The sequence below is a fragment of the Falco peregrinus genome, chromosome 13, assembly GCF_023634155.1.
Source record: "Falco peregrinus isolate bFalPer1 chromosome 13, bFalPer1.pri, whole genome shotgun sequence".
NCBI classification, from domain to species: domain Eukaryota; kingdom Metazoa; phylum Chordata; class Aves; order Falconiformes; family Falconidae; genus Falco; species Falco peregrinus.
This window is the reverse complement of record NC_073733.1, coordinates 18120019-18144350: the sequence shown is the minus strand read 5'-3', so window position 1 is coordinate 18144350 and position 24332 is coordinate 18120019. Positions and strand designations below refer to the sequence as shown.

General features: G+C 36.9%; 1 protein-coding gene across 1 annotated transcript in view; it reads left to right on the top strand.

Moving 5' to 3' along the window:
• Window positions 1–24332, top strand: part of DIAPH2 (diaphanous related formin 2) — a 243897-nt gene that overhangs the window by 141170 nt on the left and 78395 nt on the right. Inside the window, exon 26 of the mRNA XM_055817800.1 lies at window positions 18621–18756. Within this exon, the coding sequence (XP_055673775.1) occupies window positions 18621–18756 (136 nt within the window). The remainder of the gene's footprint in view (window positions 1–18620; window positions 18757–24332) is intronic.

Below are 24332 nucleotides of genomic sequence, written 5' to 3'. Positions count from 1 at the left end.
ACTTGCCTTTTGGATGACACACAACAAACAGGTGTGGTAGTGAAAACCATGTTAAAATTGAGACCTGACTGGATGTGTATCTCTGTTCATATTGTGTTAGAATTGATGATGCTTTAGTCATGCTGTGATGCTAAGGCTAAGACTTTCAAGATGAGCTCTGTCTGTATTGCTGACAGAACTCATAAAGTTCACTTAGATGCTTTTTTTTTTTTTTTTTTTCATTCCAGTCATCCAGAGTGGTTGATGTCTGGGTATGGCTTTTTTATGAAGGAATTTAAGAATTTCATTTTAAATAGCTAAGTTTTTAAATGGGTTTAATGTCATCTTTCCTAGTAGCTGTGTGGGAGCCATAATTAGCTGCACCATAGGAAGTGTATAGGGAAAACAGATGTCTAGAATGTCACATTGTGTCTCTGGAGAATATTAACACCACTTGGAAATACCATCATTTACCATACAGCTGTGCCTCACTGATCTGTCTATTGCCAGTAGCTAGCTGAATATATCATGTAATCATAAGGAATTTCAGTTTCAGTGTGATGGAGATAGAACTAGTTTAAAACATCAATTTCATGCCAAGTTTACTTTGTTAACTATGATATATTTAACTATTCATTTTAAATTGGCTGAAATTGTTCTTTTTCTTTTTCCCCCATAAGTAAATCACCAGTTCTTTCATAATTATTAAGTATACCAACACATCTGTGTGAAGACTTGTCAAGAACAGGAATAGTTGTTATGAGGTATCTCAAAGCATTTTTCCTAAATCCAAGGCTTGAATTTTCAATGAATTTGGAAATCTGTCCTATTGTAACTCCTGGAAACAGACTTCCAACCCTGACCGTTCCATGAATCTGTGACTTGAGGCTAGTAATGTCCAAATACTGTGATGAAAATCTGTCCTCGAGTATGTATTTAAATTCTATGAAGGTGACAGGAGCTAGAAGGCAAATGTTTTCTAGAAGATGTATTGGAATGAGAATACTTCCAATTGTGTTTTTACAGTTTCCTTGCTTTTGACTTCCTAAAGATCTGGCTGATGGCTCTTCAATGCTTATAATTGAATTTCCAGGGAGAATATTTCTAACAGATTCATGTATTGCTTTGAAGTGGCTGAGTAGGAGCAAGGGGGCGGAGGAAATGTTATTACAGGTTTTTAGTGTGTAAACATGAGAAATTAGATAGGAAGTACAGTAGCTCTTTTAATAAGAAAGCTGGAATATTTTTGTGGCCTTTCTAAATGAACCAAAAGCAGACAACAAACTATTATGTGCACATCGTCACAGTTCCAGGAACAGATGACATTTTCATTGTTTCAGGTTTAGAATGAGTTTCTGTAAGTAATTCTATAAGTGTTAAAGCATTGAATTCAGGGCTGGTGGTGCTACTGAGTCATATGTAAAAGAGTCTTATTTCGCGGCAAAAATTGGTACTTAAGAGTTCAGAGACATAGTGACAATTTGACTATTGACTTTTCTCAGTGTTGTGAATTTTGAACTCTATGATGTAGTATTAGTGATAAATTTATTCATGTTATGATTTCAGTAACACTTGTTCTTTTCAGTGTTTTTGCATGGGTTTAACTGATTGGTGTTGCTAATTATTTTATAAAGGAAATGAAATGCAATCTAGCAGACTACATTTTATCCATGTTTCTTGCTTGCTAGTTAGAAAAAGAATTTTGCGGTTTATGTGTAGATCTTTATACAGAGGGCATATCTGTGAGTTTCATGGTATAACAGTTTTATATTTTCTGCATTAATGTTGTATTCTATAGAAATAAATGGTTATTCCATCCTTTAGCCTTTAATATAATGGCCATATGATGTATGATTATAATAGTTATTGCTTTACCTATGTCCATTATTTTGTTAACTTAATGAACAAAGGGACAACTGAATGAAAATCTGGCTATGGAGGGATCACCACATGCCAAAATTTTAAATATATGGATATGCAATTTATCTTCTGATGATCTAAGTTCCACTATCTGCAAAGGCAGAATCTGTGTTAATTCCTGAAGCTTTTATACTTTCTATACAATATCAACACTATGTTGCTGGGTATCCATGTCTAAATTCATGTGATATTGTTGATTAGGCTTCAGAGATTATGTAGTTTAACTTTTCTGCTCAGAGCAAGGTCAGGTTAGAGCAGGTTGCACAGGGCCTTGTTCAAACTCTCTGGGTTGGTTTTCCAGTCTTTGATCATGCTTGTGGTGAGAAAAATAAATAACTGAATAAAATTTCCCATGTTCCAGCTTTGGTCTATCACCTCTTGCTGTATCACTGTGCATCTCTGGGAAAAATATATTTCTGCCTTCTCTAACCCTCCTGTTAGCTCACAGGCAGCAATTAGATCCTTGCAGAGCCTTCATTTCTTACAGCTGAACAAACTCATGTCTCATTTTCTGCTTGGCATATGCTCTAGATTACTTACTGTCTTGGTATCATCTGCTGGGCTCACTCCAGTGTGGCTGTATCTGTCTCATACCGCAGAGCCCAACCTGGACACTGTCCTGCATCAGCCAGTTACCCATGAGGACCTTCAATTTTCTGCAAAACAGTTTTCTGGGATTGCGTTTACATTTTACGTTAGTAGTGTTTAGGGCTAAGTACAAGCCTGGTAATGCAAGCCTATGCTATACAAAACCCCTAAAAGCTGGCAGGAGGGAGTGTTGGAGTATTGCCTTTTTTTTTTTTTTTTTTTTTTTTTTACTTGGCTGAATTTCATTAAAAGTATTTTTGAGATGATTATGTCTAGTTTTAGGTTTCCATGCATGTCTGCCTGCACTTAAGAGGCCTGAATTGTCTTAACTTTTTTTTTTTTTTCCAAAAAATATTTGCTAATTTACCTCATTTAAATGGAGTCCTGTTTTAGGAGCTTTTAATGAAATACTTTATTCACATGCTTCCCAATCTAGATAGTTCAGGAGAGGTGGTTACTCACAGAAGAATTTTAATTTGAATTTAGAATAAGGTTTTCTTCAGTATGAATTCACTTCATTTGTACTTATAGCAAAGCTATAGATAATGAATGTTTCAGGAAGTTGTCGAAGAGTAGGACAATTGTGACTTCTTTTTTAAGCTCTGAGACATCGATAGCAATGAGAGTAATGAAGGTTTTGAGACTGTTTATGCAAAGTACTGTCAATTATTATTTACACATAATCTTCTGGTTAATGTTATATACATATGTATGTATTTTACTTCTGCAAATACTTCTCTGTAGATACAGAACAGTGGTGTAAATTGTGTAAACCACCCTAGTCATTTATACTGAGAAATACTGTGTGGGTTTTTTTTGCCAGAATCTCCTTAACTTTGTTGGCTCTTCATATGTGAGTGCACGAATACCCACATTCTTCTGAGTACTAGACAGTACTCAAACCAGACAGCAGACTTGCTGTGATTATTATTATTGTTGTTCTTGTTATTACATAGGAGGGGAAGAGGCTATTGAGGAAGTGTTTCGCAGTTAAAATATCCTCTGTAGCTGAATCCTTCTGCTAGATTTGATTTTGAGCAAGTGGGTTTTCTATATTTTCAGCAGATTATAACTACTCTGCTTTTTTCAGATGTAATCCACCTTTTGTATTTCATATATATGCTAAATCACTTCTAGTGCACTTTCTGTTTAAAATTTTCGTAGGGGTAGCTAAGGACAAATAAAAAGTAAGGCTGCCTTCTGGTAGGCACCGTGTAGTTAGTCATGAGCTAGTAGTCCCTTGCTTTTTACTGAGGATCATAATAACTTCACGTATGCATTCTTAAGATCCTTGGTATGGGGTTGTCATGTTTTAATAACATCCCATAAAACCCCTTCATTTTGTGGTATGAATACACTCAACAAATTAATGCACTGCATTAATTGTCTTACTACCTAATTAATGTAAAGTGCCTTCTGTGTTAAAGGGAAGTCTTTACAGATGCAAACTCCTGTTACTTCTCCCAGCAGAAGTTTCAATCCAGCAGGTGTTTCAGAGGTTGGAGGCCTTTCTGCTCTTGGAGTTTCTACAAACCTCTTTATTCCTAGTTCTTCTTACGATATTCATGATATTATATTTGGCCTGATAATAACGAACTGCAATTGAATGGTTTTCTTGGGTGGAAAATTATCCCAGAGACTAAGTCTCTGTAAACTAATCTAGTTTATCAAGACAGAATTGTCAATTTCTGCGTTCTCATTTGGAATATTAAACTTGCATTCCATACAGAAATAACCTATCATAAATAGTGGGTTTGGGTTTGAGGAAAAGTAGGGTTAATCTCTTGCATTGCTTTATAATTTTAAAAAGTGAAAAAAATAATCTGCTAGGGTACTGTTCTACTGCTACATGTTGGTCTAAATAGTTCATTATTTCCATCTAGTGCTGTGGTCTTTAAAGTATTTATCTGTCCTTTTATCTTCTAAGCCTTTTTTTAAAGAAAGTTATTAAATAAGGAAATTAACTTGGACCATATGTATGATGCATACTAATTTCAATAGTAATGCTTCACTAGAAAAAAAGTGAAATCTGAGGCTCACGTAGCATCATTTGTGCTTCAGTCAATTCACTTGTTCAGATAGATACAGTAGTAGTAGTAGTAATTGTAATTAGGTCTTTTGAGAGTTTCTTGACTTATTTTATCCACTAGAGCAGAACCTTGTAGATTTTAGTGGCATAAAGATTCTTGTTTAGGGATTTAATTTTTTCCAGACACTTGAGGAAGGCCTAGGGCAAGCATTAAAAGTTCACAGTGCAGGATTTTTTTTTTTTCTATAAAGAAAAAAGTACTAAAAAGAATTAAGTTTTTCTGCAACATTTTGATGCTTGTGAGAAGTTTCCCAAAAGGAAAAAGACACGGAAACTAGTTTAATCTGTGGAATTAACTGTAAAAAGGAGTCATAATTACTGATAAGAATTCAGGAGCAATCAGAAAAGACTGAGCATATACAGCATCTCCTAATACTCCCCGTAGCGTGCATATTTATTAAATTTGTCCAGCTCAGACTAATGCCTGTATGCTTACTCTAAGTGGTCTCATTAATTTTTATTAGTATTTTGGTAAAGGACTGAAGAATAATTCCAGATATTTTGGAAATATTGATGACATTTCCTCCTGTTAGTCGCTCTCCTAATGTTATTGCTAATGCCTGTCTATTGATAAAGCTTGTTTCTTCTACTGCTAGCAATTCTAAATTAGAAGTTCAAAAATTCTTTAGATTGGTTCTTCTGGGTTTGTTGCGAACATTTCTGGTGTGAACATACGTGATGACAAGATAAACCGTAGAATCATAAGGTAATTTAGGTTGGAGGAGGATGTTAAGAGGGTCATTGAATTTGACATTCTGCTGAAAGCAGGGCTAGTGTAGTAGTTCAAGCTGCGTGGGACCTTGTCCATCTGAGTTTTGAGTATCTCCATGAATGAAGATACCATGACTTTAGGAGTCTGTATTGAAGGGTTTACTAAAGCCCAAGTAGGCCATATCCATTGCCTTCTCTTCATCCAAAAAGCCGGTCATCTCATTAGAGAAGACGGTCAGGTTGGGCACAATTTACCCTCAGTAAGTCAGATGTCAGGTGTTTGCAGTCACCTTCTTGCCCTTTATGTACCTTGAAATGCCTTACAGAAAGAATTGCTCTCTGATCTTATGGAAAACAGAAGCCATGACTGAGTAGTGTGTAGCTCACCAAGCTTTCTTCACTCTTCTGAAGATGAGCATAACATTTGCCTTTTCCAGGCACTGAAGAAGTTCCTTGAGTCCCACAACTTTTTGATGAAATAGAGGCCTTGCAGGGACATCAGTCAGTTGCTTAAACTACCTGTGAGAGAGTGATGGCAAAGGTTGAGATGAAGGCAGCGCAGACCATCTCAGCTTCTTCTTTGATGTTAGGTACCATGCTCCATTCAGCAGCAGACCTACATTTTCCTTAACCTTCCTTTTGTATATGTTTGTAGCTATAAAAGCTTTTCTCATGGCTTTTCATGTACCTTGCCAGTTTTATCTCCATTTGAGCTTTGACTTTCTTAATTACTTCCCTACCTGGGCAGTATTCCTCCTGGATGGTGTAGTTGTCCTTCCACTTCTCTGTGTTTTGTGCTTTGTGTCAGAGCTCCGCCAGGAGTGCCCTGTTCAACCAGGCTGGCCCCTGCCCCACCGCCTCACCTTCCTGCACAGCAGGGTGGGCGATTCTTGGGCTTTGAGGAGGTTTCCCTTGAGGGTCAGTTACGAACAACAAATACTTTATGTATGCATCATATACGTGTGCCTATACACCATGAAACTACGGTCTGTATCATTTGAGATAACTGGCCTTTGTGAGCACTTAGAATTGAACATAGCCCTTCAGGAAATCATCACTTGTCTCCTGCTGCCTTTGTAGAACAGCTGTTGCTTGGATTTCCCTTTGTTCAACCGCTGATTCTGTGAATGATTCCGCTCTGTAAAAGTGAGAATACTGACTAAATAGATTGATTGTAATGACAGTTTTTCTTCCTTTCATTTGCTAGTAAAGATAAGAATACCTTATGTTACAGAATCATGCAATTCAGCTAGTGTATTTGAAAAAGATGGAATATATATGGATGTTTTTAAAGATGAATTCAAAAGAATTAGTTCAAAAATATATTCTGCAGGGCACATCCCCAGGTTACAGAGAAAATGTTCTCTGTGTGTTTATATGTTTATGTATACATATATATATAATAGTATGTTTGGAGCTTGATATATATTTGTCTTATTATGTTTATATCGAGCTATTTTAATGTTAAGAAAACAGCTGGTCCTTTGAAAACTCAAGTTAAAGACTTACAAACATCATTAGAGGAAGCGCCATGTATCAATTGAAAAATAATGCCTGTTTATTACTTGAAAAACCACATATATATGCATGCATTATGTTTTCTAATTGCTTGCCTTTTGCAAGTTGGACAGAAACAGTATATAATAAATGCACCTCCACATAATATAAGCATTCAGAAGTTCTTGTGCTGAATGGCAAGTATCTAGAGTGTGAGAGAAACATTTTCTGGAATAGTCAGTGCTGTTTTTTCATCCTTCATTCTTCTGATCAAAATGTACAAGCAATACTGCGATACTCCATGGCGTCCAGTAGTTTGTCTTCAACAAAATTTTCCATATAAATAGGTTGTTATTCTGTTACCCCTAAACTACAGGAGGAAAGGAAATTGTAGGCAGGCAGCGTGAGCTGCCCTTTCTCAGTTTCTGTGTGAGAGGTACTGGTTGCCACAGGTGCACTTCCTATACTTTTCCCAGTACTGGACAGTTACCCTGGAAGTTTAGTGACTTATGGACAGTTTTTGTTAGTTTTTCTATGACTTTATAACTGTCCAGATAAAAAGTTTCCAAAGTACCAAATCAATGTTTTGTATTTAGTTTTTATCAACGTTTGTCTACTTTTGTGGGACAGAGTAAGTATTTTGGGGCTGTTCTGTGGTGGTAGGAGGAGGAAAAAAAACCCACCGCAGCGTTAGGAATTCACAGTCTAAGTGACACCATGAAAACTGCCCATCATGTGACTGTAAATAGTCAAACTTACAGCACCTCTGACCAGCCATCTAACCAAATAGTCCTTGTGAGCCATTTAAGTTAATTGAGCTGTAATATAGTGAATCAACCCAGAGATGCAGATAGAAGAAACAGAGTTTGTTTATTTATTATTCTATGTCTGCTCCTGTTTTATCCCCAAGCTTCTCTAACCATTTCTGCAGGAAACATAATTAGAGCCCAGGGTGTAGTGAAACAACGAAATAAAGTTTGTATTGCTTTACCCTTCTGCCTTTTACAGTTAGAAATCTTGTCTCTCATGGTCCCCTCATGGCTGTCCTGCTTCTTGCTTAGTCTTTTATTTATTTGTCCTGAGATTAGGTAGCATATTTAAACTTATGAAGTGAGCTTTTAACTAGATTTTTGCTGGTACTTGTGTCACCTGTCTGTTTACTACTTTGATTTTGTGCTTAAGTAGGTGTTGATAACCTCATTGTATTCGAGGCATATCACAAGAAGTAAGTAAACCACTTGAGCACTTCCTTTGCAAACAGAGCATGAGACAAAATCAGGCCTGGAAAGCGGGCGGGGGAGGGGAAGAAGTGGGGGGAAGTGTATTCTTGGAGCTGACAATTAAAGAGACATTTAATCAAAAGGGGGGCGGGGGGTGGGGGTGGTGTGGCGTGGGGCGCTTCAGGTTTTCTGGGTTTGCTTTTGTGTTTTTTTTCTCTTTGCAGATAAAATGGTAGATCCACTGAATAATAACATGCCTTTTATATTTAGGACTATTTTGAAGAAATGTTTTTTAGATTTTATTGATTTAGTGTCTGTCTTCCATTGAAAATAAACACAAATCTCTATTGTCCTTGAGGACAATTGCAAACTGATTTATTTTGGTTTGATACGGTTTCAAGCTCTTATCAAATAATGATTAATCATTTGCCTGAAGCAAGATGCCAGTTTGTTCTTTTGTTTTGGATCTTCACTTTAACCTGCTGTCTTAGAGTTTATATCAAATGATCAGAAATATTTTTAATCTGTCACTTCCTGAATGTTTCTGTTGGTGCTAGAGTATTTAAAATATCCACCAAATCTTTCATGCCTGCATCTGCAAGTGGACAAAAACTTTCTTTTAATCAGATTTTGTGCTGTACAGAAGTTGTATGAAATAAATACTTTTACATTAGATAGGAAATGTTCTTTTCTTTTATACAGTTCTTAAATATTTCATATTTCGTTTGCTCTGTGGGCTCCCCCTTTAATGCAGGTAGTCTTAAAGGTGAATTTTGAGTCTGAAAAACAGATGTTGTAATAAGGCCTATAAGAATAGTTGGGTAGAATTTGAAGCAATAACAGGCTTTGATGGGCATAGTTGTTAGGAAATACAGAGAAGCTTTTTCCTTCAGTGAAGTGATATTCTTTTATATCTGGTAGACATTTTTATCAGTGGTGACTGTTTCCCTCACATTTGTTTAAATGCAGCACTTTGAATAAGTAATTGAATCTTTAAATTACATTATTTATGTACTTAGGGGAAAAGAGTTGTGTTCTAGTATAAGTAAATATCTAAGCAGATGTGAGTAACTCATCAACAGAGACCTATGAAATGAACTGCCCTTTTGTATCTGAACTGACTACTGATTGATGATTACTATGTGGCTGGGTTCTTTTTTACGGTAACCCTGTAATTCAAGATCCAGAAAGTGCAAATCTCCCCAAAATGATAAAACATTTTATGGAGCACCTGCTACCGTGGGCTTTCAAGATTTTGTAAGATGGTAGCCCTGTACCAGGCGGGAAACAAAGTATCTGTGATGTTGCCTTCGTAAGAAAAAACTTTCACCACAGTAGATAAAGCATCTTGAGTATAAATGTACCTGTAAGACCTTTTCTCCTTCCTGTTATCTGTTTGCTTGTAACTTGTTTCAAAGTAAATTTCAAGCTCCATGACTCGGGAATGTTTTTGGGTTTTAGTTGTTGTTCCCCCCCCTCCCCCCCCCCATGGCTTTTTTGAAATGTCCTTTGAATATACCAGGTCATTGGCTAAAAAAATATAAATCAATGAATATACAATACATAAATAAATACATAATAAACATATGATTTACTATGAAATGCAATACATAGTCAAGTCCCAGCTTTCAAAATCATAAATTGAGTTGGTAATTCAGGAGTGGTATAAAAGCAAGGCTGTATTTATTCATTGTTCTCCCTGGTTACTTGTCTGGGAATAGTTTCTCCCTTTTGCCTAAAAAGTACCAGTTCTTTAATGTAGTCTGAAAGATAGCAGTTTCTAGCTAGGAAGAAGCTATGAAAAAATAAAGAATAATGACTAAGAATATGTTCTCCAGCAAAATTTCCCAAGAGGTAGTATCAATAGTGAAACGTTGTTCATGCTAACAGGCAGTATATAGCAAGCTCTTCCTCCTCCCCTGCCCCAACCCCCCCACAAATACCCTTTTGTAAGCTCTCTAAATTCTCATCTGAGTGCATACATCCAGCTAGTGCTGGAGAATTATTTTTGTTTTTTAAATCATAATAATGAACAAATCAGTAATTAGACGTAGGCTGGGAAAGTTTATAAGTAATAGAATTAGAATCAAAAGAATTCACATAGGCGTGATAACTCATCAACTTTATTAACAAGCTGTTAGTACTGCTAGATAAGTAGCTACTCTATTCACAAGCTGTTGGTACTGGTAGATAGGTAGCTACTGTATTCATGATATAGAAGGTGTGATGGCATTCCTCTTGGAAGATACCCAAAATATGTAAAAATAAATAATAATAAATTGAGCTGAGTTACAGTATACTGCATTTGCAAGTATTTGAAGGTAGGCAAGTGTAGAAGTAATAGGCAACATAAATGAGGTTGGAATTTGTTTCAGACAAGTCTTAAATTTCTTCTGTGGCGATGTGGTTGCCCTTGTGGATGGGGTAAAAGCAACAGATGTTATATTTCACGGTAGCGATGCTTTTGATTAAGTAATATTTTCAGAAGTAATATGGGAAAACATGGTCTAGAGGAAGTGGTGGAGTTAAGTTTCCTAGCCTTGAAAAGGAACGTAATTAAAAACTTTTCTTTCAAATTTTCCATTAGATAGTTTTAAACACACTCTCAATTCAGTGCTGATGGCAGGCATTATTTTGGGAAATTTATAATATTTAAATGAAGATTTTGAATCCTTATTCCACTCTGGAAACTAGGCATAGTTTGGGGTTTTGACTGCCACGATACTTAAGCTGTGAATCTAACTCAGATGCTGGGAACCTCTTGTAAACCAGTAGACTTTATTACTTGCTCTAAGTGACTCATTTTGTCAAGAGTTGAAGTCTAAAAGAGACCTATCCATCCCTTACATCTGCACCTCACACAATTCTGAAAAGCTGTCATGGGTTAGAAGGAATCTGACTTCTCTGAAATCTCCACAAGGGTGTTTCATGTAGTCTTAGCCTCATCATTCTGTTTGTTCATATATCTTATTAAGATAATTCGATAATTTGAACCCATGTTTTTCTTAATTGTGATTTCAGATTGATCGCTGCATTATTGCATCTTCAATTAGCTTGCTGATGTTGTAGTAAATTATAGCTCATTCACTTCCATAAATTCATATTAGTTTGCTTATCACGTTTAGGAAAATCCAAGGCAAACTAATAGAATTGGATTATCCTGTCAAATTATAATGAGAAGCATGAAGTGGAAGGTGTAAGAAACCTCAAGAAAAAAATTGCAGATGAATAAGCATATCCCTTAGATGTAGGGGTTTTCTTTCCCCGTTTATCATTTCTTTGGAGTGTAATGCCACACAACCTCTAGAACACTTTCTTTTGGTAGTCCGTCAGCCCTGTCTTGAAAGAAGCATGCAAGGTCTTTCAAACCCAGGCACTGAAAAGAAAGACTTGGGGCTGTTGGTTGACAAGAAGCTCCACATGGCCCGGCAGTTGTGCGCTTGCAGGCCCAGAAAGCCGGCCGCACCAAGAGAAGCATGACCAGAAGGTCACTTGAAGGGGCTGTCAAGAAAGCTGGAGAGGGACTTTTTACAAGGACATGTAGTGACAGGACAAAGGGGAATGGCTTTAAACTGGAAGAGGGTAGACTTTAGATTAGATACAAGGAAGAAATTGTTTTCTGTGAGGGTGGCGAGGCGCTGGCACAGGTTTCCCAGAGAAACTGTGGATGCCCACCCCTGGCAGTGCTCAAGGCCAGGTGGGATGAGGCTTTGAGCAGTGTGGTCTAGTGGAAGGTGTCCTTCCCCATGGCAGGGGGGTTGGACTAGATGATCTTTAAAAGTGCCTTCTGACGTAAATCATTCTATGACTCTGTGATACTTTATATTAATATACGCTGCACTGTGTGTAATTCTCACAGCCTCTATTAAAATTTGTTAAGAATTCCTAGCCAGAAATGTTGAAACCTTTCAACACATCATATTCAAAATCCTGCTGTTTAAAAAAAAATAAATCACTTTTTCTACTGAATTTAGACTTCTGCAGGAACATATTTTTCAGACTTACCTTAAAAAGAGTGAGTTGTTATTCAAGACTCTAAAGAGTTGTGCTTGCATGGTGATGCAAGGCTTCATGCGCCAGCCTGTTGATTTGTCTCTTCCTTGATCCAGAACGATCACTTTTTGAACAAAACAGTAATTCATCTTCTGTGGCCCTTGGTTCCTCTTCTCAGGTTGTTATGAAAACAGTAAACATTTGTTGCTTTTTTAATTTTGTTTTGCTTCGGGTTTTGTTTGTAGTGACAGTAATACAGTTTTGGTAGTTGTGTATTTCAGCTCTGTGTCACTTACAGGAATAGCCTGAATTAGACATGCATGTTTATTCTGCTATCCAAATATTGATTTAAAAGAGCTATTAAAACAATCTCAAATCTGTCCACTTGGGGGCTGTTTAGTAATTAGTCAAACATAGACTGTTAAGTAATTAAGACATACAATACAGTTTTTCACTGATAGCCTTAAACTTGGTTCAGTAAACACTGAAAACGGCTTCTACCTCGCACTGCTAGGCAGTTTGAAGAGCTTGTGCAGCGCACACAGTAAGGCAGTAGCAACCCCCTTCTCCCTACCTGAATATGCAACAGCAGCTACACTTGCCAAAAATCCTAATCTGGAAAGGCATGCCAAAGCCATTTCATGTCAGATATAACGGCCATGATGCGCAAACCATGGGACAGTATCCCAAACATAATCTTTTCTACTTACTCTTTCATGACCACCCATCAGGAAATTAAATTTGTCTGCTTTTGTTTAATACCAGCTCATTGCATCGCTTTTCTATTTTTTTTATAAGGATAACAATGTATTTGCATATGTTATCCTCCAAGGAATACTCACGAAAGGTCCTTCTACATATAAACTGATTGCTCAATCTGCTGTATTTTAACTCCCTTTATTTCTGTGGATTAACTTCCACTTAATCTGAGTTTGTTGTTCCTAATGAGTTCTGACTGAAAAAGATTATTTTTTTTCCACTGGAACTTCAGTTCACATATTTTATAGTTGCAAGGCAAATTTAGGGAAGGCCTGAGGGATCGCAGGCAGCCTTCATTATTGGTGCATGACCGCTTTGTAGCCAACTGCATCTTTAATACATCCAAGGAGATTTGTGCATTACAGTTCTTCTTTCTTCTTGTTTTTAATAATTTACTTTTGAGAGGTTACTTACAACCATGTTTATGTGTGACTATCTGTTTGTCTGTCGAAACTTCAGATATGTACAGAATGCAAGAGATATATTAATCTTTTATTTGTTCCTTAAGGAAGCCAAACTATAAACTGTCAATCCTGCGTACAAGAGCCTCACTTCAGTGAATCCTTATAAACACAAGGGGGAACATAAAGCTATGTGCTCCTTCAACTTAGCTCCCTTAACAAGAGATAATATTCCTTGCTGAATCTATGTCTGCTAGGAGGGACAATAATTTGTTTTGTTTTTCTTTAAAAACAAAAAACGGACAAGCAAACTTTCTCGAACTTTTAATTTGCAGTTGAATTTGGTAAACTGCGTACGGTTAATGCACCAACCAAAAATACAGAGGCGCATGAATAGCACATCAAAAAAAGGGGTTGTATACATTAAGATATTTCTGTCTATTGAGATTTATTTGAAAATTATTTCAGTTTTTGCATGCACGTACATGTTTTGAAAAGATAGCATCTAGATGAGTACTTTTCAAAATGTTTTCCATAGCTGTTGGGAAGGCTTTTATTCTTAACTGTGGATTGCTTCTTGCTTTGTGACATTTGTGTAATTTGTAACTAGTATATTACTGTCTTTTTATCCTTTAATTGGGGAATAAATATAGTTGGGTAGTTTATACCTGTGAACACTAATACGTACTTTGTCACTGTTGAGCTACATTGCAGTAACAAAACTGCTGATGTTTTTTTCCCCTCTTCTAAAAGCAATGCTAATCACAGAGCTGTTTTTGTCAGTGCTCAAACTGATCTCTACCTTTTTAGGTAAGATAGCCTGCAAACCTACACAGAAAGGATATCACTGCCATTCAATACTTAAAAATAACTGATAACCCAAAGTAGTACTGTTCTGTATTAAAAGCAGTCCACTGAAGCTCAAGAGCTTGGACGGAGAATAGACATAGAGGAGTATAAAAGTATGCCAAAGAGAAGAGAGATGGAAGCATGAGCTGATGTCCAGACTTCTTTTAACTTAAGGCTTAACTTTAGATTGGTGGGCTCCAGATAACTGCTAAGGCAGGTGCAGAATTGTCACCTTTGTGTTAGAAATTGTTAGGCTTGTCCACAGTCTGGAGGTCTAGAAATTGAGAAAATAATAAATAATGAAGAAACGGAAGCCACATCAAAAAGAAGAATAACCCTTTGTAGTGAAGCTGTAGAAAATGAAACCTAAAAGGATTGTTGGTCATACAATTCAGGCAAAGCAAGTGCTGTAGAAACCACTATACATCCGAGTCAAAATTCTCTTTACCTTTATTTACAGTCGTCTTCAGTCAACTTTGAAAAACTGTGATGAAATTTGGTAGCAAATATTAATTTAAATATCAAGTATGCTTATAAATACAGATGTATATATATTTCTTTTACTTTCAGCACATAAGTTGAAAACAACTGGGAGTATGTTCTTGCAAATGATTTATTTCAGGCTTTCATCCAACTCTAACGAAATGTACAGTAGTAAACGACGTAACAAATACGAAATGGTTAAGAGTCAGACTGCCTGATGGAGAGGAATAACAAAGTAGTACGTTCCAGGTGGTTTGGTTCTGAGATACACTTTATGAAAGAAAATTGCATGCATTAAATGATGGTGATGATCACAATGATGATCTAATTTTTTCCACAATATTCATTTTGAATTGGCATGTAGATGAAGAAAAAAATATATTAACTTTCAAGGAATGCGGCATAGAACTATTTGAGCGGGCAGGCAGTTTTAAGAATTGAGGATGTCAGGAAAGAATCCACTATGTAACAATCAGAAATACTAGAGCCGGTACCAAGCAGTTACTGGAGTACTACAGCAAGGTAAGAGTGGATAAGATTTTTTTTTTTCTATGGTACCAGTTTTCTGTTATTTAATGCTTCTGAAGCTGTTTGTGTGCAGGGCTGCATTACAGTGTTAGTTCAGAAACAGCCAGTCTAGGTACCAAGAAGCCCAGAGGCATGTTGATGTGATGTTCTGCCAGGGTTTCTGTCTCCTGCCTTGCAGAGTGCCCAGTTTAACCATTTCAGAAGAGGCTGGGTGTTAATGCCCTTTTGCTGCCACTTGTACCTGTTGTAGCAACAGATTGTTGGGAAAAAGCTCTGGTATGTGTGATTAGAGCTTAGTGGATTTTTACTTGGCGTCCCCAACTCTTTCTTTGTAGTCTCTGGAAAGTGGCTATATGTGAAGATACTCTTAAAGTGTTGACATCCTGGAAGTAAATAAAATACTAGGAAGTGTGCATTTTGAAGAAGTAATAGACAGTAATGGACATCTGAGCTCTTTGTGCTTCCTGTGCTGTACGTGTTGGAATGGTGGGGGTTGTTTGGTTTGTTTGTATGTAGGTATGCATATCTATAAAGGGATGGGTGTAGGCAGATGGAGATAGGCACTCCTACACGCCATTACTAGTATTTTGTTATTTTACTGTTCTTCAGGAAGATGAAACTTTCATTTTGAATGGCTTTTGTTTGAATCATCATTACTAAACAGTGTGTTTTATGAACTGCAATATGTATTTTCATATAATCTGCCTTCAGCTAGGACTTGTACGGTCTAGCTCAAAGTGAATTGCTAGATGCAGTAACTTCAGAGCTTGTTTCGTACAGTCTACTGTAGTCTTCCTGTTAAAAAGTGTGACAGAATCTATGATCTAATCATAGTATGTCAGTGGCTAGTGTGCTACTAGTTCAGCCATGACATTTCTTATTTGCTTTCTCTCGTAAGATTGTGGGCATTTACTTCCATTACAGCCTGTGAAGCTGCAGTAAAATGAAGTCTCTGTCAAGTGTGATGGAATGTGCAGAGACAGAACTGTCCAAACCCAAACAGGATAAAACATTGATTTTTGCCCTTCAACTCTCTTCTCTTTTCTGAAAGAGAAGGTGTTTCTCAGTGCAGTTGGTTATGTGACGATACCACAAATGCAGTTCTTGCTCTGATTTTCCAGTGCGTCCACAAGTAACGTCGCTGGTAACTATGGTATCCAGCATCTCTGCCAAACAGGGGCTACCTGTGGCATTTTACCTTGGTAAACTCTTGAAATGGCATATGTGCGCTGAAGTATGCAGTCCCTTACTTGAGTGAACGTTCTGTATTTGGAGACATTTGGGAGTCCTGGATAACCAAACACTGATATGATTTAATATAAACCTTAACACTTTTAGGTGCTTTAGATAGACTTATCTTTTGGAAGTGACAGTCATTGTCCATAGTTTCTTCCTAATGTGTACACAGTAAGATGAATAGTCAACTTCATTTGAAAGCATTTAAAATGTCATTTCTGTGGAATATATAGAATTGTGTAATGTACCTCTGCTCCACATTTCTTAAGGAAATTTTACTTGTGGAATAATAACTGGTAAATTGTCTTGGACATCCACAAAGAAATCTTCTTTGTATTTGTGAACATATATGATTTTCCTGGTTTTAAAGGCATGATTAAATTGTCTGGGGAAAAGAAGTCAACATTGACATGGAAACCATTTATCTTATGCCCTGTGCTTAGCAAGTATTGATTGTTCAGCTTCTTGAGCTAAAACATCATTAATGAGCACATGCCATGTTAATTCTGGACATCTTTGTATCCAGTGTTTTCTGTACTGTTATTACTATTTGTTGGAAATATTGTGTTCCCAAAATCACCTGAAACCCAGACCTGCAGTTGTAGGTACAGCTTGTTGGTGTACTGTGAGATGGAGGGGAAAGGGAGCAGTAAATACATCGCTGTCGTGAATATAAAAAAGAAAATCATCTCTAACGCTTATCACGTCTGTCTGTCTGACATTAGGTGAAATTCCATGATGATGGATTTTAGTGAATTTTGTCATGATAAATGAATCTTAGGGAAGGTGAAGCTAAGGAGAAATTTAGGATCTTGGGGAACAGCTTAAGGGAGCTGAAGTATTTCTTTTTGAAAAGAGAGCATGAGCAGGCAATGTAAAAGGAGATATGAAGGTATTTGTGAAAAGAAGTGGTGAGAAAGCGTGAGGGATTTGTGTGTGGTGCTGGCCAAGAGCCGTCTCTGTGAGGAGCAGCCTGGGACACAGCCAGCTCCCGCGCTGCAGCGGCTGGCCCAGTGAAGGTGACGGGGCCTGTGTAAAACCTGTTCAGGAAAGGGCGACATGTTGCATGATGGTGAGGATGAGGGGGAAGAAGCGTGAGGAACAGCCCTGGGAGCACCAGAGCCTGAGGCGGGGGGAAGGAGGCGCCCCGGGCCCGGAGCAGAGGCTCCCCTGTGGACTGCAGAAGACGACCCACGCTGGGGCAGGTTCATCCACAGTGGGGCAGGTGGAAGCGTGAGGAGAAAGGAATGGCAGAGAGGAGCTGTTACAGGCTGACTGCAAGTGCCCGTTCACCCCATCCCTGCTGTGCTGCCTGCAGTAGGGGGGCATGAGGAGTGAACCTGAGCCTGAGGAGAAAGGGGAGGGGGGAAGAGATAAAATCAATCTTCCCCCAGTATTTTGCCTGTGACTGTAATTGGTGAGCGATCCCCCTGTCTCCATCTCAACCCGTGCACTTGGCACCTCTTACCTGGTCTTGTCCTGCTGAGGAGGCTGGGGGAGAGGGGCTGGGGGCGCCTGGCAGCCAGCTGGCATCAGCCCCGCCACAGGGCATGGCCATGGGCCCCCTTTGGAAGGGGACGGGATCTTCTAGGCGGGATGGAAGCAAGATCATGGAAGGGGGGTTTGTTTTGCTGTTGGTTTTTTTGTGGGTGGTTTGGTTTTTGTTTGTTGGGCTTTTTTGTTGTGTTCATTTTTTTTCAATCCAGGGATGTTCTCTTACATCTATAGGGTTTTTTTAGTTCGGTAGTTTGTGTGACCTGTTGACGCGCAGACTTTCGGTTTAGGGTTTTAATTGATAAGTCCAACTGTTTTCCTTTTTTTTTTTTTTTTTTTTTTTTTTTTTTAATGTGTTTTGTGTAAGTAAGTGATCCAGGCTGCTTTGGCTATTTCAAGAAGATTGTTTAAGGAATTGTAGCTTAAATTTTAGTAACTTGTTTTAGTAATCCAGTTACTTGTTATTGAGCTCCTTTGTAGTGGGAACTTGGCTTCATCCCCACTCATCCATCCCTCCTAACAGCAAGTTACAAGTTTAAGCTAGACTTACAGTCCTAACAGGAAAAAAAAAACCAACAACAAACAAAAAACATGTTGCTGCTGACAAATTTGGAACTTTGTCATTCACCATAGAGGCAAAGCTATTTTAGTTTTCATTCTTCTCACTATCTAATAATGTAAATGTGTACAAACAGTGTGGTGAGTTATGTTCCCTCAAAGATTCCTGAAGATGCTTCAAATACTGGGTGCCAGTCCCTGGGTTTTTTCCCCCGCTCATTGGATGTAAATACACTATCTGTGCAAACAAGATTATTGTTGTTTTTCTAATTTTCCTCAGTATATAGACACCCATGTTCATTTTACCTAATGCAGGAGGCATTAAAAGAAAACAACAAAAGAAGAGAAATGGAGGAGAAAACAAAGAGAGCCAAATTGGCTAAAGAGAAGGCTGAACAAGAGAAACTGGAGCGACAGAAGAAGAAGCAGCAGTTGATTGATATGAACAAAGGTAAGGCATCATTTTTAGTACAGATTTGTTAAAAGGAAAGGAAGGAGTAACAAACTGAAGGTATTCCTGATCGATACGAAAAACACCTGCTGTTTTGAAAGCTGAAGAAAAAGGTTAACTTTTTCAGTGAAAATTCTGTTTTGTTTTAGCCTACCTGATCATATTATTCCATTACCTGCCACAATATACATGTTTCTTTCAAGGTGTTTTGTTGTGAATTATTGGCTTGTTTTCATTTGCAGCAGTTAATTGATTTTTTTTATATGGATTTACTTCCAAGAAGAAGTATCTTAGTTGCTTTGCCATTAATTTCATTCTGTAAACATCTCTATAATCAAGGTAGCGTGGCAGTTTATGTCTGTCTTTTTGGGCTTGGAGGCTCTATGTTATAATGGATGTTCTCTGAACTGTCCTATTAGGAGGTGGAAAATGTGGTTGAGCTTGGAGCCTAAGTGTAGAGTGACATTTCAGCATGATAAAAAGCAGCATGTTGAGCTTGTCAGCTGTGGGAATATTGTGTTTTGCATGAGGCCACCTTAGAGGAAAGTAGGAAGAATCAAGAGGTCTTGATATTGATGCTGTGCAGATTTCCAGAAGGTTGTTAAATACGGGCTTTATTATTTAGGTTTTTGACTCCAGAAGGCAAGTAGAGGTTGTAAAACTGTACATTATTTGTGCAAGAGATTACCTGAGGCTGCATTTTTTTGTTCAGTTTCCATGAATTTGTGTTAAACTGCTAATCTGACTCAGCTGTAAAACTCTTGTTCTTTTTATCCACTGAACAGTTTTAACAGGTACATACTCATGGAAAAATGCTGTTTCCTTCTTGATTGTGATGACCTTTATGGAGGTTGTGATGATGCGTTAACTTTGTGTAAGGATGACACTGCAGTAAACCATATAATTATGACAAACTAACATAGTGATATGCTGGAGGTGTATCAAATGGGGATAAATTTAGAAATAAGACTGGCTTCCAAGGGCCTAGATACAGCATCTGTAAAGTTAGTTTATACAAGGGTGAAAAATACTGGAGAAATACTAGACCAGGCAAACAGACCCACTCCAGCATTTAAGATTGTGGAGATGAACACAGAACCATTCAAAGACAAGGTACTGGTCAGAATTTACATCACTGATAATGCAGTGGTGCAAAAATATTGTCGTGTAATACGCTACTGTTTAGTGTCTCATAAATTTAGAACACCAGTATTTCTGGTGTATCGGTAAATTTCTCATCACTAGTGAAAATCTGTGAATTGTGCGTGGACAGCCAGCCCCTAAGGAATGTAATACATCTTAAAAATATATCATCTATTTTAAGCATTACTTCATCAATCTGATGCAAATCAATATTTGCAACGATTTCAGCAAGTAGCGCTGTTTTGTCTTTATTGATATATGTATACAAGTGTCACAACTTTGTGCTTTTTTTCTGCTCAGTAATTTCACACTTTACATTTGGTAAAAATCAGCAATCCATATATAAATTGCAAAAACAAAGTAGTGGACAATATGAGAACAATTATTTTTTTTTTTACAAGTGAAAGATCATTCTTCTGTGATCACTTTGTATGTACTATTAATTATATTTTAAGAGATCATATACTAGATTTGCTATTATATTTGCAGATTGTGATAAATTGTTTTTCCCAATACTTCATTCTTTGTATTCTGAGCTTTAAAAAATATAGCACTGTACTTCATTTGAATACCATGCAAGCAAATGTTTTATGTGAGAATCTTTTAAAAAATCTTGTGTGTTTGTGTACATAGGTTTGCCACAAAACCTCAGAGTTTTGCTGTTGATTTGATTCGTTTCTGTTGGTTTTCAAGTGACTTCCCTAGGGCTGGCTTGGAGGGTTTCTGCAGTGGTACTACAAATCCTATTATTTGTGGCCTTGCTCAAAGTGGCATTGACACTGCATAGAATATAATGTAGCATAGGTTTTAGTGAACAGCTGCATTGCTTTGTATAGATGACGAGGTTTAATTTCATGCCATATAAAGATTCTTCAAATAATTTCAGTTTAATTATAAACAAAATACAAAATTTAAATAAAGGTGATGCATACGTACATTTCCTATATTTGGGGAAGTTAAGCTCATGGAGATTTTTAATGAGACTTTTCTAATTCACTCTTTCAGCATTTGATTAATCTTTCCTTGATATCTGTCACCTGCCAAAATAAAATAAAATAAGTCCTTTGTAATATGGACAAGCACTCTTCTGTGAGTGGGGTAAGAACCACCTAAATATCCCATTATCACGGTCCCCTCTACCAGTGTAGTATTCAAACTGGTGTGTGCTGGGATCAGCAATAATTCTGTTGTTCCCTTGAACTGCTGTTATACTTGCATTGACTGTTGCAGGATACAATTCAGGAAGGTCACCCTTCCTACAGTTCTCTAATGATTCCCTGCTTTCCTGATTGTTACGTCTTCCTTCCATGTCCTTTAGCATAAACAGAAATCCATACTAAGTTTATTATGAGATACATACTGTTTTGTAAATGTCTTAGCCTTAATCCTTTGAATTTATATATTGGCTAGTTGATTGAATGGGGTGCCTGAGTGATAAAACTTGGGGCTTATTTACGTGCTACAGATTATTAGTTTATGGTGCTGGATGCCAATGAAGCAAGAGTTACAATTCCTTTGGGAGGTCATTATCTTTCATATTGATGTTGATGGTCTGTTTGAATACGCTGCACTCTTCCTGAAATACAATATTCACAGAATAAAATTAGATGGAGATTACATTATGCTTCAATGTGAGCATCTATAGAACCAGGATGAGGTTTGATTTTTTTTTTTTTCTTCTTCAAAGCAATTATGCATGAGTTGCTCAAAAATTTTTTTAAGATCTGTTTATGCAGGAGTTTGAAGCCATCTTAATGGAGGGGTGTGTATGTGTGTGTGTCAAAATTACTGTAAATTTTATTAATATGCATCAAAAACAGCTAAAGAGAAATAACAACATAAACTATAACCTGTTAAAATTTTGCAATGGAAAAAGTATGAGTATGGCATATGGTACCTTCCAGGTAAACTGATTTAATGAAGTAATTTGTCAGGGGAGAAAAATTATTAGACTCTGTGAATTCTGAGGTTAGGATAATTACAGCTGAAGAAAGGCAGAACAGTCAGATTCTTTTCTCTTAAAAGTAGGTTTCTTGGGGACTATTTACTGAGCAGTAACAAGTGGTAACTTTGGGTAGTTGTCTGTGCAAATTCAACTTTCCTTTTCCTTGGAGAAAGCATTGTTAGTTCAGAAATCAGGTATTATTAATTTTGGAAATACTTGTCATATTCTTTATCTGAATGTAATTGCTGCGTAACATTGTATTTGTGTATTTTGTAGAACTTCCAGTGTTAAAAAGCATTTCTGAAATAATCAAATTATTTGATCCAATAACTTTTTCTTTCTTACAAGGTTTGTTCAGGAATCAGATAGCAAGGAGGAGAAATGCATTTAGAATTATTGTGAAATGGAAGTTTATTTGACTGTAATGGTGGGACAAGTTTGCTGACTAAATTCTGTCTTAATGCAATGATGATGTTTTCCTGTGATTGTAGTATCTCATTTCTAATAGAACTGTTAAGATGCTGCCTTCACAAGACTAGTTTCCCAGGTTGTGTGGGAAAGAATACCATGTTGAGGAGCCTCTTTATGCTTGCTGTTGAACAGCCTCCCCCAGCTGTTTAACAGTAGTATACGTAAAGTTAACTTAGAACTATAAATTAAATAATGATCATTTGCCAATATGTATAATAATTGATCTTTACGAATAATTTTCCATATGAAGTATTCAATAATGGAAAGTTATAACACTTCCACATGCATTAGCAGTTTTGTACTCCATTACAATCATTATACTTCAAGGTAATTTAAAAGGCTGATGGTAAGGAAATGTATACTTCAAAGGAAAAGTTAGGTAAGGCACCAAAGGATATTTATTTTCATTATAAAAGCCTATTTCTTCTCAAATGCAGAGGTATAATCAAATGAACTTGAATGCTATGGCATTGATTTCAGTGGTTTGTCGTTAGTTGTATAATCAGACTTTCAACTTGAAATTACTGGTTGTTGGTGAGTTATGCAATCCGCTGGTAGAATATTTTAAAAATTCTAAACATATTGCATTTCATCTTTTAAATGTGCAGCAGAAATCAAGACTCTGCTTCTGGATTTGTATCCAGAATATACATTTTTGTTGAAAGCAGAAAGCAGAATTATGGCTGTGTCTTTTTAGACATCGCCAGGTGAGTAGTAAAGGTAAAAGTGTGACTTTGAAGGTCTGAAAATTTAGATTTGTAAACCTAGAGAGGCACCATTCAGTGTCATACTCCCAAAGGTTTGTGCTGTAACGTAGTAGCATTTGTCTTGAGAGTACAGAATGTTCAACTTCACCACATAGAAGATGATTTTCAGGGAGCCATCAAAAGCTAAAAACAGAAGTCTCTTTAGGCAGTGAAATACGGTAGTAATGAAAAAACTATCAACTAGAAACTATAGAAAAGTCAAAGAACTGATAGTTGGTTTGTACCAGCATAATGAAACAAGGATTAATGAGAAAATTCATATTTGGGATTGGGCTCTAGATTATAAATGAGTTCTGAAACTATATATGGTTTGTGCTATCTTCTGTATTCTTGTAAGAATAATCACTGTAATAATTATTGTTTTGAGTGTGGGTTTCCATGGTTGCAGTAGGGCTAGTCAGTAGATTCCAGGTAAATCCTGCCTGTGACATATCAGGGTCAACATTAAATTTCCTGTTGGAAACATCTTGGGCTAAATATTCTTAATTCTGCTACATTTTGATGTGTGTGTTAAATTCAGATTCCATACTTGCCCAGTCCATGTGAAACCAGTTAATCTTCATGGAAAAGTATCAAGGTTGCAGGGCCACTTTGGAATCGGTGTAGAAAGGATTAAAAAATATGGTCAGTTACAGCTTTACATTTGCCATGGCAGTTTACTATGTACACATTCTTAGTAGGAAAAGTCCTGAAATAGCATGCTTGTCTTTCCAGCCACTATTGAAAAAGCTAATCACAAAAAAGAAGCTTAATAAAGATCCTTTGAAAGATTTTTTATTTTATTTTGTTTTTTTCCCAAAACATGATGTATTGTAGGTATCATGCTAAGAAATGAAGTTTGGCTGTTTAGTCTGAACTAATTGTTTCCCTTTTTTTTTAATATTAAATGGGTGATAAAAGAGAAGATACAGTGAGTGATAAGTCTGTCAAGAGCTAGCTGACCGTTTTTTAAGCCATTTCATGAAAGTTTATTGATTCTCTATCATGTGCGCACGCAGTTGGTTTTGCTCTAAAATAAAATGTATTTTCAAAACGTTTTCTTGCAAACTCTGTAATAGGAAAAAGTCAGCTACAAAAGTTTTCTTCTAAAAGGTAGAAAGGCTCATATAAAGCAATTACTACCTGATTCATATTTTTGTTGTGTCACAGGGAGGTTTATTTTTTAACTATTTGACTCTGTAATTGTCATCCCAAACTGAATTTAAGATCAGCATTGGCCACTTTTGGGTCTGGCACTGAAATCTGGTATT